Here is a 15938-nt window from a genome sequence, read left to right on the forward strand (position 1 = left end):
TCACATGCTTGAGGTATTCAGCCAATCACAACACACTGGATAGCTGGCCAATCACAGCACGCCTCGCTTTTCAGACCGATGAGCTTGTAAAAAATCGATGCGTTTCAGAAAGGCGGGGTATAGAGGAGAAACAATAATGTACAGTATGTGGAAAATAGTGTTTTTTTAACCTTAAACCGCATAAACACATTTCATTACACCAAATAATGTTCTTTTTAGCAGCATCATATGACCCCTTTAAATATTAAACTAGACAGTTCGTAGTAGACTTTCAAAGCATAGTAGATTTTCATCGTAAACAAGACATTTCGTAGTAGTACACTTTCATTGTCACCTAGACAGTGCATAGTTGGCTTTCAAAGTGTATAGTAGACTTTCATTGAAAACTAGACGGTGCATAGTAGACTTTCACTGTAGACTGTACAGTTCATATAGACTTCATAATACTTCTTAACTTCATAAAACTTCATAATAGACTTCATAGTAGACTTCATAGTAGACTTCAGATGTTGCATCAGACTTCATATGAATGTTGAAACTATAAGTACTTCAAAGGAGACTCAAGACTTCACATAATATCACAGACTGCACAGCACTGAGGCGCTGACCTCTGAGCATCTGGACATCAACGCAAAACAAAGGTCATGGATCCTCTGAATGGCGCTGGGCCAGATGACCCTGCCCCTGGCAGCATGGTTTTACATGAACTCCTTCTCCTTCATGATGCTAGAACAAACAGAAAAGCCATTTATCTATAGGAAATGCAGAGATTTTTAATAAAGTAGTAAAAAAACTCTTATTATAGCACCTTTAAGTAAGCTTCACAAATACAAGAGAAAAAAAAAGGCATAAAAAATATACAAATAAACAAAGTAAAATCATATAAAAGGTATCCTGACAAATTGTAAGATTTATATATACAAAAAAAAATGGATTAATATCAATTATATGCCCATTACCAAAAGATATGACTAAGTCATGTGTTTGAATGGAATCCATGGATGTAACATTGCAAGGTTTGTTTGTTTAGTTCACTAGTGTCTTTAACAGCAAACCCCCAAAAAATCTAAAAAAAACCTCCAATATACTCACACATTAGTACAATGAGACCAGTCAAGGTTCTGCAGCGTCTCCCAGAGGAAACACCGTAGACCTGTTATGATTCAGTTTCAGGTTACACATTGAAAAAAACACCAAAATAAACATTGCATTACAAAATCACTAATCTGTGATGATAGAAACGCTTTTTATATAATAATTTTGAGAAGATTAATTTAGAACTCTATACAGTAACTAGTTGTCTTACCTTGTTGATCTGTCAGCAGAAGGCTCTGGTCTGTGTGTAATTTATACTGGTACACTGTTCGCGCCCATGCTTGATCTGTGAACAGCTGTTGCCCTTGTTTCCCTAAGTTTTGCTTTCTGACCTTCTATCTGACCATTGCTGTTTCTCAACTCCAGACCTCGACTGGGACCCATCTGATCTCCCAGAATGATTTAGGTGTCTCCCTCATTCAACAAACCAAGCGGTTGATGAGCTGAATCAGGTGTTTTAATTAGCAAGACATCTAAAACATTCTGGGAGGTCGGTCCCAAGGACTGGAGTTGAGAAACATTGCTTTACAGGAAGGGTTGCTTTCTTGGTAAATGACACAGTGTTTTTGTTTTTAAACATCCAACATCTTTTAAACATCTACTAAAAGTCACTCTTATCTTTGCTGAGACAACATGTGTTTCTGACCAATTGCTTTCACTCTTTTTATGTTCAGATCACTGATATGCTTGTGAATACTGAAAACATGGGCTGGTAGAAATGTAGGTGGGGAAACTTGTGTAATATGATGCTTACCTTGTGACTTTAGTGAATAATTTATAGAGCTTTGCACAGCTCTCCACGCTGTTTCTCAAAAAAAAATTCTTACATATTTTCTTTGTAATTCCCTTTTTTTTTTTACTTTTCAAATCATCTCCATGTTTTTGTGTGTGTATATCTTCACATAACAAGTGCCACCAAAGTCACAAAGTAGAACAAAACCTGCTATGTTCTGCCCTTAGGAGCAGGATCATCTCAACTCCATCTCCTCTAACGAAACAATCAACACAAACATATCAAGATCACCAAATGGGATTGCAGTTGATAACAATGGGGTTGCAGTTCATAAACTTTGTACTCAGAAAATGTACCTGAAAGACATTTAACTGGTGCCTCCTGTAATTTATTTGGACAGATCTTGCCCTGGAATGATCTCTACACCCAAATCTAATTATGATTGATAAGAGACAAACACACGCAACAGGGCGGCTCCTGTGGTATCAGTGATGTTTACAGCTGTGGCTGTGTGAATGGTGACACATACCTGTTCTGCTCTTATTTTTGTTTCTTAGTAAGTTTCTCATTGCATGCACTAATGTTTTTATGACTTGTAGACTTTATGGATAGGGATGGGCAGAGTACATCATATTATTTAAGCCCTTTACCAAATGCATAATTTTAAATTTGCAAAATGTAAAATATTTAACCATGATGATACATCATTTAAAGGCATTGCACAACTCAATTTCTCTGCTTCTCAAAAATTGACAATAGCTCATGTAATTACTCAGTGCAAGTAGTTTGAGTTCAAACACCACTCAGTATGCATATTTATGTATGTACACATATACAGTATATACACACTCTTCAAACAGAAACATTTATAGAGGTAATCAAATATAGCTCTTCATCACAATTATCTTATTGTTAGCTATGGTTTAGTTATTTATCTGTAGTAATTAAGGTACTGTTCAGTTGACTGGAGTTTTTAATTCCAGGTGCCATCTGCTGGACTGATGCAATAATGCAGCTTAGAATTTTTTGCTCCCAAAAAGTGGACAAAATGAACTTAAAAGTCTGCATTTAAGGAGCAAAATAGATTTATCACATTCAACACGATGATAAGTTCACGATTATGTTTTATTCTAAAACAATATGATACATATAATACACAAACAAATTTGTCATGATAATAGGGTAAAATAGATTGTATTTGTTACACATCAGTTTAGGAAAAGCAAACCATTTCAACCAGACATGGAATTCATCAATACATTAAACCTGCATTCAGCAGTCAGATTCAGACACAAATAATGATAAGCTCAAGAAACACGACTGAGCGAAACATTTCACATGGCATGACAAACATAAAACACGTCAATCAATTTCAACTTTAAATTATAATGGAAAGAACTTCACTGTGTCATTGTGGCTTAAGAACATCAGTGTTCTCGGTCATTCAGACATTTGCCACAAACAACAACGGATTGTGTGGAAATAAACTAACCTAATAAAAGAAACTTAACCTTTTCATGCCACTCATGCCATGTGCTGTTGATGAGGGGAATTTAAACCAAGACCCAGAAGACGTAAACTCATGCAGACAAGGATAATGTTTAGAAGGACCACAGGACTCCACGCCACTACAGCGGATAATGCAATGTAACAAACTTTACAGCTTGCAACAGGCATGGCTTTGATTCGCCAAACGACTCCACATGTCAAGTCCAGTTCTGAAATATTACTAACCCCACAGATTCTCCAGTGAGCTTGACAACAAATTCTCAGATAAACTATGCTGATCAGACTAAAGCAAAACCAATAACCCTGCTCACTGATCAGGGACTCCAGTGTTTTTGGTTTTGCATGAGGACTTTCTGAGAAACTGAAAAAGCCATAGCGAAGGAAGGTCCTTCAAAACATTTTTCCTCTCGCAAAATGACAAAAAAAAAGTTATTTTTGTTGGATTTAAAAAAAAAAAAGAAAAAAAGAAAAAAGATAACCTTGGGCAAAGAAATATATTGTAGAAAAGGAAAGCTAAGACAGGTGCAGAGTGTTTGATGGTTTCTCCCCAGTTTCCAGCTGTGTCACACACTTAAAAATTCTAAGAGGAGTCTCTAGCCTTTCCATTGGTTCATACATACCATCTCACCCCTAACAGCCTCACTAGTGCTTGGAGAGCTCATTGGATAACCAGTCTAGTCCTTCATAGAGTCCAGTGCCCTGTGTAGCGCAGGTCGCTTGGACATACCACTGCAAGAAGCCCAGACAGAAAAAATAAATAAATAAATCAACAAAAATAAAAAGAAAAGCAGACCACACTCCATTCACCAAGTATGTTAGAAAAAAGGTACAATGCTGTCACTGGGGCAATACCTTAAAGGTGCTGTATGTAAGTTTTTGACTCTACTAAAGCATAAAAATACCATAATATGTTTGCAGATATTTAAGAAATATGCTAAGTTAGCATACTTGTTGGTACAAAATCTAAAAGGTAAATCTTTGTACCTTATTTACCCCTAAATGCTGTATATTAGTATCTTCTAAATGGGTACCACCCCAGTAACAGGTTTGTACCTTTTTTTTTTTAAGTGAGCATGCACTTTAAAATTTTGATTTCAATCACTCTTAAAAAATAATTGATATTTTTTTAAGTGTCATGTAAACACTTCAATCTGTATCAGTTCATTTTTGAGAAGTCAGACTAGTAGGGATGTAACGATATCAAAATCTCACGATAATATCGCGATATTAAGTCCACGGTACGATGTTAATTGAGATATTTAAAAAAAGACAAATGAAGGATTGAGAAAAAATTTTAGCTAAGAAAACTTAGGTTAGAAAAAAGTCAGTGAATTGACTTGTACCTGAACTTTAAAGGGGACTCAACCCTCTTTTTATTTGTGGTATACAGTCTCAGTCTAAATTACATTCACAAACAAATTAGAATATAATAATAATAATAATAATAATAATAACAACAATGACAGTAATAGCCAAATATTGTAAAACAATTGCACTGTAAAATAAATGAAAATTTATATTTCATAGGTATATTATTTTTGCTTTACACTACAGTAGGGAAATTACAATACTTCTTTCCTAATTTCTACACTTGAAAGAGATATTTTGAATTTGGACTGCATTTAAACCGCTAGCTGTCAGCGATTCATACTGTACTTTTAAGCTTTTATTTTGACAGAAACGGCAGTAGAGCTTTTATTTTGAAGGAAAAGTTCAGTGAAAACAGGCTTCCAAAAACCGCGTCTCACTACAAATCTAGTGAAATGCTGTAAAAATCTGTCACGAAAATAAAGCCTAAATGGTGGCTGTTGCATTCCCAAACACGCGCTAAACTCACAGCACGTGCAATAAACGAGTTCACTGCATTCACTGTGAACGGAGACGTTTTGAGCCGCGGAAAACACCAAAGGAAGTGCGCGCTTTGCTTTGAAACGCAGCGCAAACAGACTTGATGAAGGGATTAAGCCATATTGTGCTTTCGGTTTTAGTTCGTCTGACAGATACCGTGTCAAAGCATAATGGCCCAAAACACAACTTTAAAGACGTTTTATGGTAGAATAAGAAGTTTAAATATATATTTAAAAACAACACTTTTTGCCCGGAAGAGCGTTTCATATCGTCATGTGACCACGATAATATCGAGGGTTTTGGTATCGTGATATTTCGATATTGATAATATCGTTACATCCCTACAGAATACCAAACCAAGATAATGTGAAAAGCAATAGTAGCAGTGGTTTTGTCTGGCATATTTACTTCTGTTCACGAGTTCAGTGTTGGGAAGATTCTATTTTTTATTCTTTGAAATAAATTAATACTTTTATTTAACAGGAATGCATTAAAATGGACGTAAAGTGACAGTTGAGACTATTCTATTATTCAATTTCAAATAAATACTGTTCTTTTGAACTGAAAAAACTCTCTACAAAGAGTTTCCATAAAAATATTAAGCAGCACAACAGTTTTCAACAATGAAAATAATAATAAATGCTTCTTGAGCAGCAAATCAGCATATTAGCATATTTCTGAAGGATCATGTGACACTGAAGACTGGAGTAATGATGTTGAAGATTCAGCTTTGCATCACAGGAATAAATTGCATTAAAATGTATCAAAAAAAAAAAAAAAGTTATTTTAAATTGTAAAAATATTTCACAATACTGTTTTAACTGTATTTTTTATCAAATAAATACAGCCTTGGTGAACATAAGAGACTTCTTTAAAAAAATTAAATAAATCTTAGAGAGTAGGTAGTGCATGCTGGTGTTACCGTTCTACTGCGTAGACTCTGCAGCCCAAGTTTGTCTGTGAGTTCACTGACAGCCATGGCGTTAGGCAGATCCTGTTTGTTTGCGAAAACCAGCAGCACGGCGTCCCTCAGTTCATCTTCCTGCAACTGCACATACGCACAGGAAAAGACACCGATGAGGCAACTCAACCACATTAAGCAAACAAAACACTTCCACAAATGTCCTGATTCATTGCACTTGGTTGCCATTTGAGAAGATCACAATGATATATGCTACCATTTTAGAAAGCTCCTCTGCAGATTCTGCCACTCTCTCTCTGTCATTGCTGTCCACCACAAAGATCAGACCCTGAGGACAAAGGGAAAAACAGAAAGAGCTATGAGTCTCTGTGTGCCCTTATATTATTTTGCATGAATACACATCAAGACCATACCTGTGTGTTCTGAAAATAGTGTCTCCAGAGAGGACGAATCTTGTCCTGGCCACCGACATCCCACACGGTGAAGCAGATGTTCTTGTATTCAACAGTCTCTACGTTAAAACCTGCCCAAAAAAAATGCAGTGACATACAATACATTCAGTGGAATAGTTCTGCTTTTTAATGAAACACTGGCTGAATGTTGTGGTGTAAGACAGGACACTCAGGCAATCACTGAAGCCACATGTATGGTGACAGCCAGTGGACGTTGACATATCATAAAAGGAGTTAAGTACTACAATTTCATAAAAATTCCCAGAGGGATGATACAATACTCATATGAATCAGAACACAACACAAGACAATGACCTTAATCTACTCATGAGATCTGCTTTGAGATCATAGTCAAATCAAAAACAGTCCTGTCCTCTTACCTATGGTTGGAATGGTGGTCACAATTTCTCCTAGTTTGAGTTTGTACAGTATTGTGGTTTTGCCGGCAGCATCCAGCCCCACTGTAAAACAGCAAGAACTCATGATGAGAATAAGGTTTCTAAATATATAAGAAAGAAACAGAAGTCACTTCTCCTAAAAACTCAATGAAGAGCTCATGTCTTAAATGGCCAAGGATATAAACTAGCCTGTATTATTCCAGTAAACAGACTTTACTAGAATATAAACCTAAATATGTACCTAAAAACCATATCACTCAATAGCATACTACTATATGTAATATAATAAACCATTTTAACTGTACTGTACTATATTAGTTAAAACACTACAGAGTAGAGCTGCACGATTAATCGTTAAAAGATCGAGATCGCAATTCAAACACCCACGCGATCTAATTGACCTATCGGTAAGCCCCTCCCCTCGAATGCAGATGAGCCAATGGCAGTCGAGTATGAGTTGCACGGGGAGCGGAACTCGGACATTTGTAGGTTTCAGCGCAATAGAGAAACATTGGAAGATCCGAAGCTCGCATCGGTTTAATGGTGTTTATGCTACAAAAATGGAAAAACGATGTGCCTAGGGTACTTATAACACTAAGTGATCTGTATTTTTACATATTTATTTTAATATCTTTTATATATGCTTCCATGGCATATTTAAGTCCCACTTGAAGGTCCATCTGTGTCCCAAATTTATCAGAAACACCTCGGAAGAAGGTTTTCACTGGCAGCTGTCATTGTAAGAGAGTGAGCAACTCCGTTTGTTTGTCCGAGTGAGCAACAGTAACTAAGGGAGGCGAGGCTTACCGACAGGTAAATTTCTAAATGACAACGATTCTCCCTATTAAACGTTTGAAAAAGTCTTACCGGAACATTCAAATCTGCTTTCGCGCTCTCGTTGACAGAGAGAGCAGTTACCATGTTTGGGTAAGAAACAGCTTCACAAACAGTCTTTTCAACCACAGTATTATTTCTGTCTTGCAATAATTTATATTATCACAGAAATACTGAGATAAAAGTTTTATAGTTCGGATATAAACACTGATGTCTATGGTAGCGATCAAAGACCATAGAATACCCAAGACGTGTCACTTGTATAGTTTTGAATGGGGAAAAATGCAATGCTCAATATGGCCGCTCTATCGAACGAAGCCCCGCCCGGAACTGCTTCCAGTGTACAACAGTGAGCGCAAGCTACATTAAAGTGATTATTATGTTTTGAATATGGATATTTTTCTTAGAAAAACGCATCGATTCGCTACAGAAGGCCTTTGTTCACCCCCCGGAGCCGTGTGAGACACTTTTTTTTTTATGGATGGGCGATTTTTATTAAGTGCTTTTGGACTGATGCATGCAACACGAGTGGCATGAAACAGCTTGAAAGATCAAAGACTATTTTTAATATAACTCTGACTGGATTTGTCTGAAAGAAGAAAGTCATATACACCTAGGATGACTTGAGGGTGAGTAATTCATGGGCTAATTTTCATTTTTGGGTGAACTAACCCTTTAAAAGTAAAAAAACTAAACGCTTCAAAAACGCTGATTAATCCAATAAAGAAACAATGAAGTATTTATGAGTAAATCATCGAATCATTAATTTAAACCAATTTTTCATCATTTTAATATAAAAAATTGGTTGATTAAATATATATTAATAATTCATTCAAATTAATTAAATATTTTTAAATAGACTGCAGCAATTCATATTTTGTCACAGCCTCTAGTAAATGACACATTATTTTGTTTAGTTCTGAAACGTGGGAGAATCGTGATCTCTATTTGAGACAAAAAATTGTGATTCTCAATTTATCCAGAATCGTGCAGCTCTACTACAGAGTATACTAGAACAGTACTATACTGTACTAATAAATACTATAATTCACAGTACACCATACTAAAATCGACAGTACACTAATATATAAACATAAATATTAGACATGCTCTTTAATTCAACTGAAAATATTGAAGATTATACAATTATGCATACAAAAATAAAAACGAAAAAAAAAACAAAAAACGAAAAACATAAATAAATAAAATAAATCAGAATAAGGTCAGGTATAAAAATAAAGTCAAAAAATAAAAATAATAAAAATACTTTGTAAAGCTGACAAGTAAAGCTTTATTCTAAGTTTAATTTATTTTAAGTCTTACTCAAATAGTCTCTAATACTATGCACAGTCTTACGCCAGTCAACAAAACCACACAGTTACGTTTTTATTAGTACACTTGCATTTATGAATGTGGAGTATGGTCAAATATAAGTAAATAATAGTGTAATTGCATTTAAGCAATTTCTATACTTTTTTAAATATTCAGTGAAGCCAAAAAGTACATTTTTCAAGTGAAAGAGGTCTTGGGCACTGAATATATTCATTGATACATTTCTGTATCACACAACACAATACGAGTACGATACTAAAAATAAACGCAAGGTGGTTTCATGAGTTATTACAGTAATTAGACAGTACAGTATACTTGAATATAAAATATACGTCACAAGAAAATAAATTAAACTAAACGGTCTGTGGGTAATCTCCTGCTAAATTCATTTATTCAAAGTTTGTGGGATCCTATCGCAAGATAACTCAGCAGGTAAATAAATGCGCACTTGACTTAGCTCTATCTCTACATGGTAAAGAAAAGCATACTTTGAATTAAAGCAGAGGAAGCAGTTATAGTTTTGTATTTTATCTGTAATATTCCGGAGAATGACAGAATTGCGAAAGTTGGCTAACGCCGCTAGCTTAGCTAGCATGAGTCTCAACACTCACCCATGAGAATTCTCATCTGTTTCTTTCCAAACAGCCTGCTAAAGATCGATGAGATGGTCAGACCCATGATAAAGGACACAAATCACCTAAAACTACGGGATTAATCCTAATGTCTAAAGTTGTTTCGCTGTGATGCTCGTCGGGCGTCAGGAAACCCTGTCGGCTCTGCGCTTGCGTAATGCCACGTCACGGCTGCGGCCGCCGTGGAAGAAATGACGAAACGCCACTTCCGATGAGTTTTTCCATAATTACAGATTTTAGAACAGATGAAAACAGCGCATAATAAAGCAAGCAGGTTCACATACTGTTAAAAGTGACTTAATAATTATGATGATGGTAATAATAATAACACAATTATTATTGATATTCTTTAGCAGTATGGGCTTGCAATATTACATGTTTTAGTTGTAATAAAAGCTTGTCATTATGAAAATCTGTCAGTCGAAGGTGAACGTGATCTATACAAACAACGGATTAAAGATATGATATAACTCTTGGGCTTCAGAGTTATAAATATTTTAAAAGTTGGCTTCTTGACAGCCATTATTCTTTTGCTATGATTTTGTAAAGTATATATCCTAGTGGTGCCAGAATAAATAAATGCTTTTAAATAAAGCATAACATTCATCTCTTGACTCTTGCAAGAAGCGTAATATCAGCAGTTTTGTGAAATGTACCATTGATCTAGAAAGGTTGAGCTAGAGGCCAGTGCCAAAATGTATGTTCTAATGTTTATTACAAATGGACAATGTCATTTATTTTGTAATTTTGTGAAATGCAAGTCTTCCCTACTGGATCAGCAGTTTTATATGATTGTTTATATAGTGAATATGGGAATAATGCAGTAGGGTATCACTGTTGGAATCCATAAGGCACTAGAACTGGATGGTAACTGGACTGTCAATGTCCTTCTCATATATTCGGTACACTAAGTGGGGCTTTTTTTTTTTTTTTTTTACAAAACACCAGGCAACAGCAGCTAATTTACCATTTACACATTAATGTACATGAACAGGTCAACCATATTATTCTGTCATAGTGAGGTAATCACTGTCATTACTCGTTACATTACAAAAGTACTGGGCTAAACCGAATTTTTTTCTTTTATTTGTATTACAAATTTTTGGGGGATTTTTCAGATGAAACGACAAAAAGCAGATGAAATTAATTTGTCATGTCTATGCTGTATTATTAAAGATAATAATTAATAGCATGGTGTATTATTTGGTTTAATAAACAATAAACATGCATCTTGGTGGTAGCTCTCATATACATGACACCCAATTACAATACAGATTAACCTAATGGTGTTTAAAGAAATAGTTCACCCAAAAATAAAAATGTCCTGAAAATGTCCTCCTCAGGCCTTCCAAGAGGTGTGTCACCAGAGTATATCAATGAAAAACAAACCTGCATATGACATATCTATTTAGTTTTTATCAGATCTTTATTTTCTCACAGGGGTGGACCTTGTGGCACAGTTCGAGCAAGAGTAGATCAGAAAATCCTGCTCAGGAAATGAGGACCTTATTGGTGTACTGGAGTGTCCCATACAAAATTCTCACTGAATGCACCTTAATCGCCGATATTAAAGGTGCCAGCATACATACATACATCCGTTTGACATGAACAGAGAAAAGAAATATGGAGCAGACTGAAGAAACAATTCATCCCGGTCCAACCCACCTCAGAAAAATCAGGCAAGGTACTATGATCTGTTCAAATGCTTTCAACTAAAACATTTACTTACTTATTGTTCAATGGAGGTATTTAACATCAAAGGCGGTTAGAGATCATTGGGCTAATCAATCATGGATGACTCCATATTGCTGTCAATACTTCATGTACCATTTTGTTCCAAAGAATCTGTTGGTGGCAAAGTCTCTGAAACAAGACTTAGGAGGCTTCTGCAACAAAAGTTAATGTGTAGCTTTGCAATACAACCCCCTGGAATAAAAATAACTGCCATGAAATGGAGTGTTCATGGAGTGGCGAATCCTGCGAGTCACTAGTCAAGTTAGGCAGCACTGCAACAGGGATCTTGGAGTGAGCGTCAATGCACAATGGCTTCTTCCTGGCATTTACTCGCTCTTAAGCTACAACTACCCCAAACTTGCACGAGAGGGACGCCTCGACCTGGAATTCCTCCCAAACTTCCTTTCTGTTGTGCCATAATGCTCTCACAGTTATCAAGTAAACGTGCAATTTAAGCATTATCTTAGTCATGAAAACAATCAGATTTGTACGAAAAAAAATTAAAAGAACATTAGTAGGAATACAGCATAGAAAAAGACAGATAAGATAGATTAGACATGATGCTGAACACTTGATAGCTCCTCCACACACACACACACACACACACACACACAAACTCACTCAAGTTCTTCAAGACAGAGTCTATCAACCCACACACTCCGTCTTTCTAAAGTTCACACGCATCTCGCCAATATAAGCAGGCACACTAGTGTTTGGAGAGCTCGTTTGATAACCAGTCCAGTCCTTCATAGAGTCCGGTGCCTTGTGTAGCGCAGGTCGCTTGAACATACCACTGTGGAAACAGACAACGGACAATCAGAAAGCAGCTGATGTTTAAGCAAGTGCATGTTAGAGTCAACTGAGTAAGTGTGTGTACCGTTCTACTGCGTAGACTCTGCAGCCCAAGTTTGTCTGTGAGTTCACTGACAGCCATGGCGTTTATGTGTGTGTGTGTTTGTATGAGAGAGAGAAAGAATTATTTGTGGATAATGTTCACTCAAAAACTGAGGTGCATATGCTCAGATCAATGGGGCCTATGATCAATTAATTTCAGAAAGCAATACAAAACCTGTGCTAATTGAAACAGCATTTGGTAATAATATTGCATAATGAGAAATAAGCAATTTTTGTAGGCATGTCACTTTTGAAACCCAACACAAAAAATCCCTATCCCCCCCTCTTTTTTGGGGGGATTTTGGAAAGTTGTTACACCATGTATGAGCAAAGTCAGTAAGCTAAGTAAGTAAGTAAGTAATGTTATTACATTAACTAGTATTTTCGGGATGCTAGTCAAAATGACTAGTTTCAAAATGACTGGAACACAAGAGGGTTAAAAGCTTGCAACTGTATAAATGGAAAAAGGTCAATAAATCAAGACATATATAAATAACAGGGCTCAACAAGAATGGTAGGGGAAAAGTGTGAGCTGTGGGCCACTGATTGCACATTAAACAAGTAGTATTTTTGTAATAAAAAAGTATTATGTGAATAAGAAAATTATGAATAATATAAATGCTAAAATATATAAAGTCATACATATATACATATATATATACCTGTGCTAATTGAAACAGCATTTGGTAATAATATTGCATAATGAGAAATAAGCAATTTTTGTAGGCATGTCACTTTTGAAACCCAACACAAAAAATCCCTATCCCCCCCTCTTTTTTGGGGGGATTTTGGAAAGTTGTTACACCATGTATGAGCAAAGTCAGTAAGCTAAGTAAGTAAGTAAGTAATGTTATTACATTAACTAGTATTTTCGGGATGCTAGTCAAAATGACTAGTTTCAAAATGACTGGAACACAAGAGGGTTAAAAGCACAAGCATAACACAAGTGTAACACAAGCGTCACAAACATATTACATGGACTTTTCTCAAGATGCTTTGGTAAGAAAATGTCCATCAAGAACATAAATGCAAATGTAAATACATTTTGTAACATGATCTCAATTCAGGTCACTGACAGGTTTTCGAGTGCAATACAGATTTTATGTAATATCCAAAGATTAAATTGAATGCTGAAAACGGAGCAATTCTTACCATTTTAGAAAGCTCTTCTGCAGATTCGGCCACTCTCTCTCTGTCATTGCTGTCCACAACAAAGATCAGACCCTGAGGACAAAGGAATAAAAAATAGCATGCTTCAGATAAATAACCACAAATGCACCCAAGTTATAAAAGATCACAGTACAACCCAACCAATGTATTACACTTTAGGTGATTTTAAACCAGGATGCTTAAACAGCACAGTTCCTGTAACTGATCTAATATAAGTTGCTTTGAATAAATGCATCCAGAAACCACTAAGTGGCACTTTGGCCAGCAAAACGTCTTTAAATAAAGACCATACCTGTGTGTTCTGAAAATAGTGTCTCCAGAGAGGACGAATCTTGTCCTGACCGCCGACATCCCACACGGTGAAGCAGATGTTCTTGTATTCAACAGTCTCTACGTTAAAACCTGTCCATGAGCAGAAAAAAATGCAGTTTTTAAAGAACACTTTACTCAAGGTGCATCAAAATATATTTGACTGGCAACAACGAGATTTGTGATACACAAATATATCAGCCAGTCCAATTCAATTAGGCTGTTAAGAGATTATCAGCTGATGACTGTGTCTAATTGACCCTTTGGTCCCTCGGTTACTGTAGTTCACTAAGAAACAATGTGAAAGTGCACCTGAAATACAGTTTTACCATACTGTCGATTATGATAATGTGGCAGACAGTGACAGTTGCTATGGTAGGATTGGTCAGGATTGGTTAATATCCATAATTTCATTTTTTTGTGTATGCTGTCAATAAATTATCAATGCTGAAAACGTTTTTTTGAAGGATTATGTAACACTGAAGACTGGAATAAACTGCACTTTAAAATATAAAGAAAATATATAGCAAAATAGAAAAGTTGCTTTAAATTTTAATATTTCACAATACTGTTTTTACTGTAATTCTGGCTAAATAAATGCAGCCTTGGAGGGCAGAAGAGACTTTTTTTTGTTTTAAATCATAAAAAAAAAACCAGTGTACATGTAAACTGTAAATAATAGTCACAAAAAAACATTATTTCAGTTGTAAATGCATTGGCAGTGACATAAAAGACATCAAAATGATGAGAATCCTAAATCAGATTCACATAAATCACATTAAGATTTAATTACGAGCTCCTTCTTTTTAAATGAACACTTTACATTGTGAAAGAGGGAGTAGAAAATGGAGAACAATCACAGTAATGATTGTGTAATCTCACCTATAGTAGGGATAGTGGTCACAATTTCTCCCAGCTTCAGCTTGTAAAGTATTGTGGTTTTACCTGCAGCGTCCAAACCCACTGAAAAAATAAAATATGTAAGAAAAGACATCTAGCTGTCAAATTCATTACAGCCGTGTGATTTATTTCTGATTTTATCTATTCATACAAGCTCTATCTGAAGCTAGCAAACTAACATTAGCCACTGCCCAAGAAATATCACATTCATTGTTGAGTTTCAATGCGTAAATTAATAATAAAAAGCCAATTTATAAATGATTTCATCTTACACACAAATATGATCCCTTTTGTCTGAAAAATGAATATTTACCACAGAAGTACATCAGAAAGACAGTGTAATGTGCTTGAAACACTCACCCATCAGTATTCTCATCTGTTTCTTGCCGAAAAGTCTCCCAAAGAGCGAGGAGATGGTCAGACCCATGATGACTTAAAAGAAAACCCTAAACCCTAACAATAACCGAAACAGTAAAGAAAATGTGAGAATGTATTTTAATGAATATTCTGTCTCTCTCTTTGTGCTAAGTGTCTCGCGGTCTTTTGACGCGTTGCCACGTAAGAAGAGGAGCCACCGTGGAAGACTTGGCGTCACTTCCTGCTGCGATCGCACTCCGGGCAGTGATGTCATAATTATTCATAACTTCCGATATTTTCTGAAACTCCCACTTGCTTTTTATTGTCTGATGACAGTTATTCTCCGTTCTGTAAAATGGAATCCCCGTATTCACGCCGAATCTGAATGTACTGGACAATCTTATTTGTTTGTTATTAAGCAAAAATCAACGTCTAAATTCATAACAGAAATCCATGTAACGTATTCGTTCGTTCATTAATTCACTAATATTGTTGTTGTTGTTATATCAAATGAAAAACACATATTTTACATTTGTATTTTTATTAATTAATTATTTATTTTTTTTTATTGTTGGTTTTCGTTTTACAACAATCAAGCTGATGTGATATTGTATGAGTTTTATGTGTTTTATTGTTTGTGACTGAATATTGTAATTTTGTAACAACATCCTGCCCGGGGACTGCAGATGCAAATTAGCTTTATAGCTAACTCTGGCACAACACTTGTGTTGTGCGTTTTCCCTGTTAAATAAATACAATAAAATAAAATAAACTATTGACAATTACATTTATTTTTGTTCTTAATTGAGGAGAGACCCC

At 35.6% G+C, this 15938-nt stretch overlaps 1 protein-coding gene and 1 long non-coding RNA gene across 3 annotated transcripts; both read right to left on the reverse strand.

Moving 5' to 3' along the window:
* Window positions 1-2935: 2935 nt before the first annotated feature.
* LOC107686545 (ADP-ribosylation factor 4-like) lies at window positions 2936-15365 on the reverse strand. 2 transcript variants are annotated; one of them, XM_016483588.1, is made up of 6 exons: window positions 15123-15365; window positions 14745-14825; window positions 13846-13955; window positions 13536-13607; window positions 6108-6233; window positions 2936-4066 (listed from the first exon to the last, which is right to left on the reverse strand). In XM_016483588.1, exons 1-6 carry the CDS (start codon window positions 15187-15189, stop codon window positions 3980-3982), a joined length of 543 nt encoding a protein of 180 aa, XP_016339074.1. In that variant the 5' UTR covers window positions 15190-15365; the 3' UTR covers window positions 2936-3979. The 2 variants fall into 2 exon arrangements, with proteins under 2 accessions (XP_016339074.1, XP_016339073.1); XM_016483587.1 differs by lacking the exons at window positions 13536-13607; window positions 13846-13955; window positions 14745-14825; window positions 15123-15365 and adding exons at window positions 6364-6435; window positions 6521-6630; window positions 6940-7020; window positions 9735-9955.
* Window positions 11163-12429, reverse strand: LOC107686546 (uncharacterized). The gene is made up of 2 exons (XR_001634051.1): window positions 12367-12429; window positions 11163-12282 (listed from the first exon to the last, which is right to left on the reverse strand). It is a non-coding gene; the product is annotated as an uncharacterized LOC107686546 (long non-coding RNA).
* Window positions 15366-15938: the final 573 nt, after the last annotated feature.

The sequence above is a fragment of the Sinocyclocheilus anshuiensis genome, unplaced genomic scaffold, assembly GCF_001515605.1.
Source record: "Sinocyclocheilus anshuiensis isolate Anshui unplaced genomic scaffold, SAMN03320099.WGS_v1.1 scaffold733, whole genome shotgun sequence".
NCBI classification, from domain to species: domain Eukaryota; kingdom Metazoa; phylum Chordata; class Actinopteri; order Cypriniformes; family Cyprinidae; genus Sinocyclocheilus; species Sinocyclocheilus anshuiensis.

Coding starts and splice junctions, on each gene's coding strand:
- LOC107686545 (XM_016483588.1), bottom strand. CDS start 15,189: ATGGGTCTGACCATCTCCTCGCTCTTTGGGAGACTTTTCGGCAAGAAA. Junction 13,608..13,845: donor ACTATTTTCAGAACACACAG/GTATGGTCTTTA, acceptor CTTTGTCCTCAG/GGTCTGATCTTTGTTGTGGA. Junction 6,234..13,535: donor CAGAAGAGCTTTCTAAAATG/GTAAGAATTGCT, acceptor GCGTATGTGCAG/TTGCAGGAAGATGAACTGAG.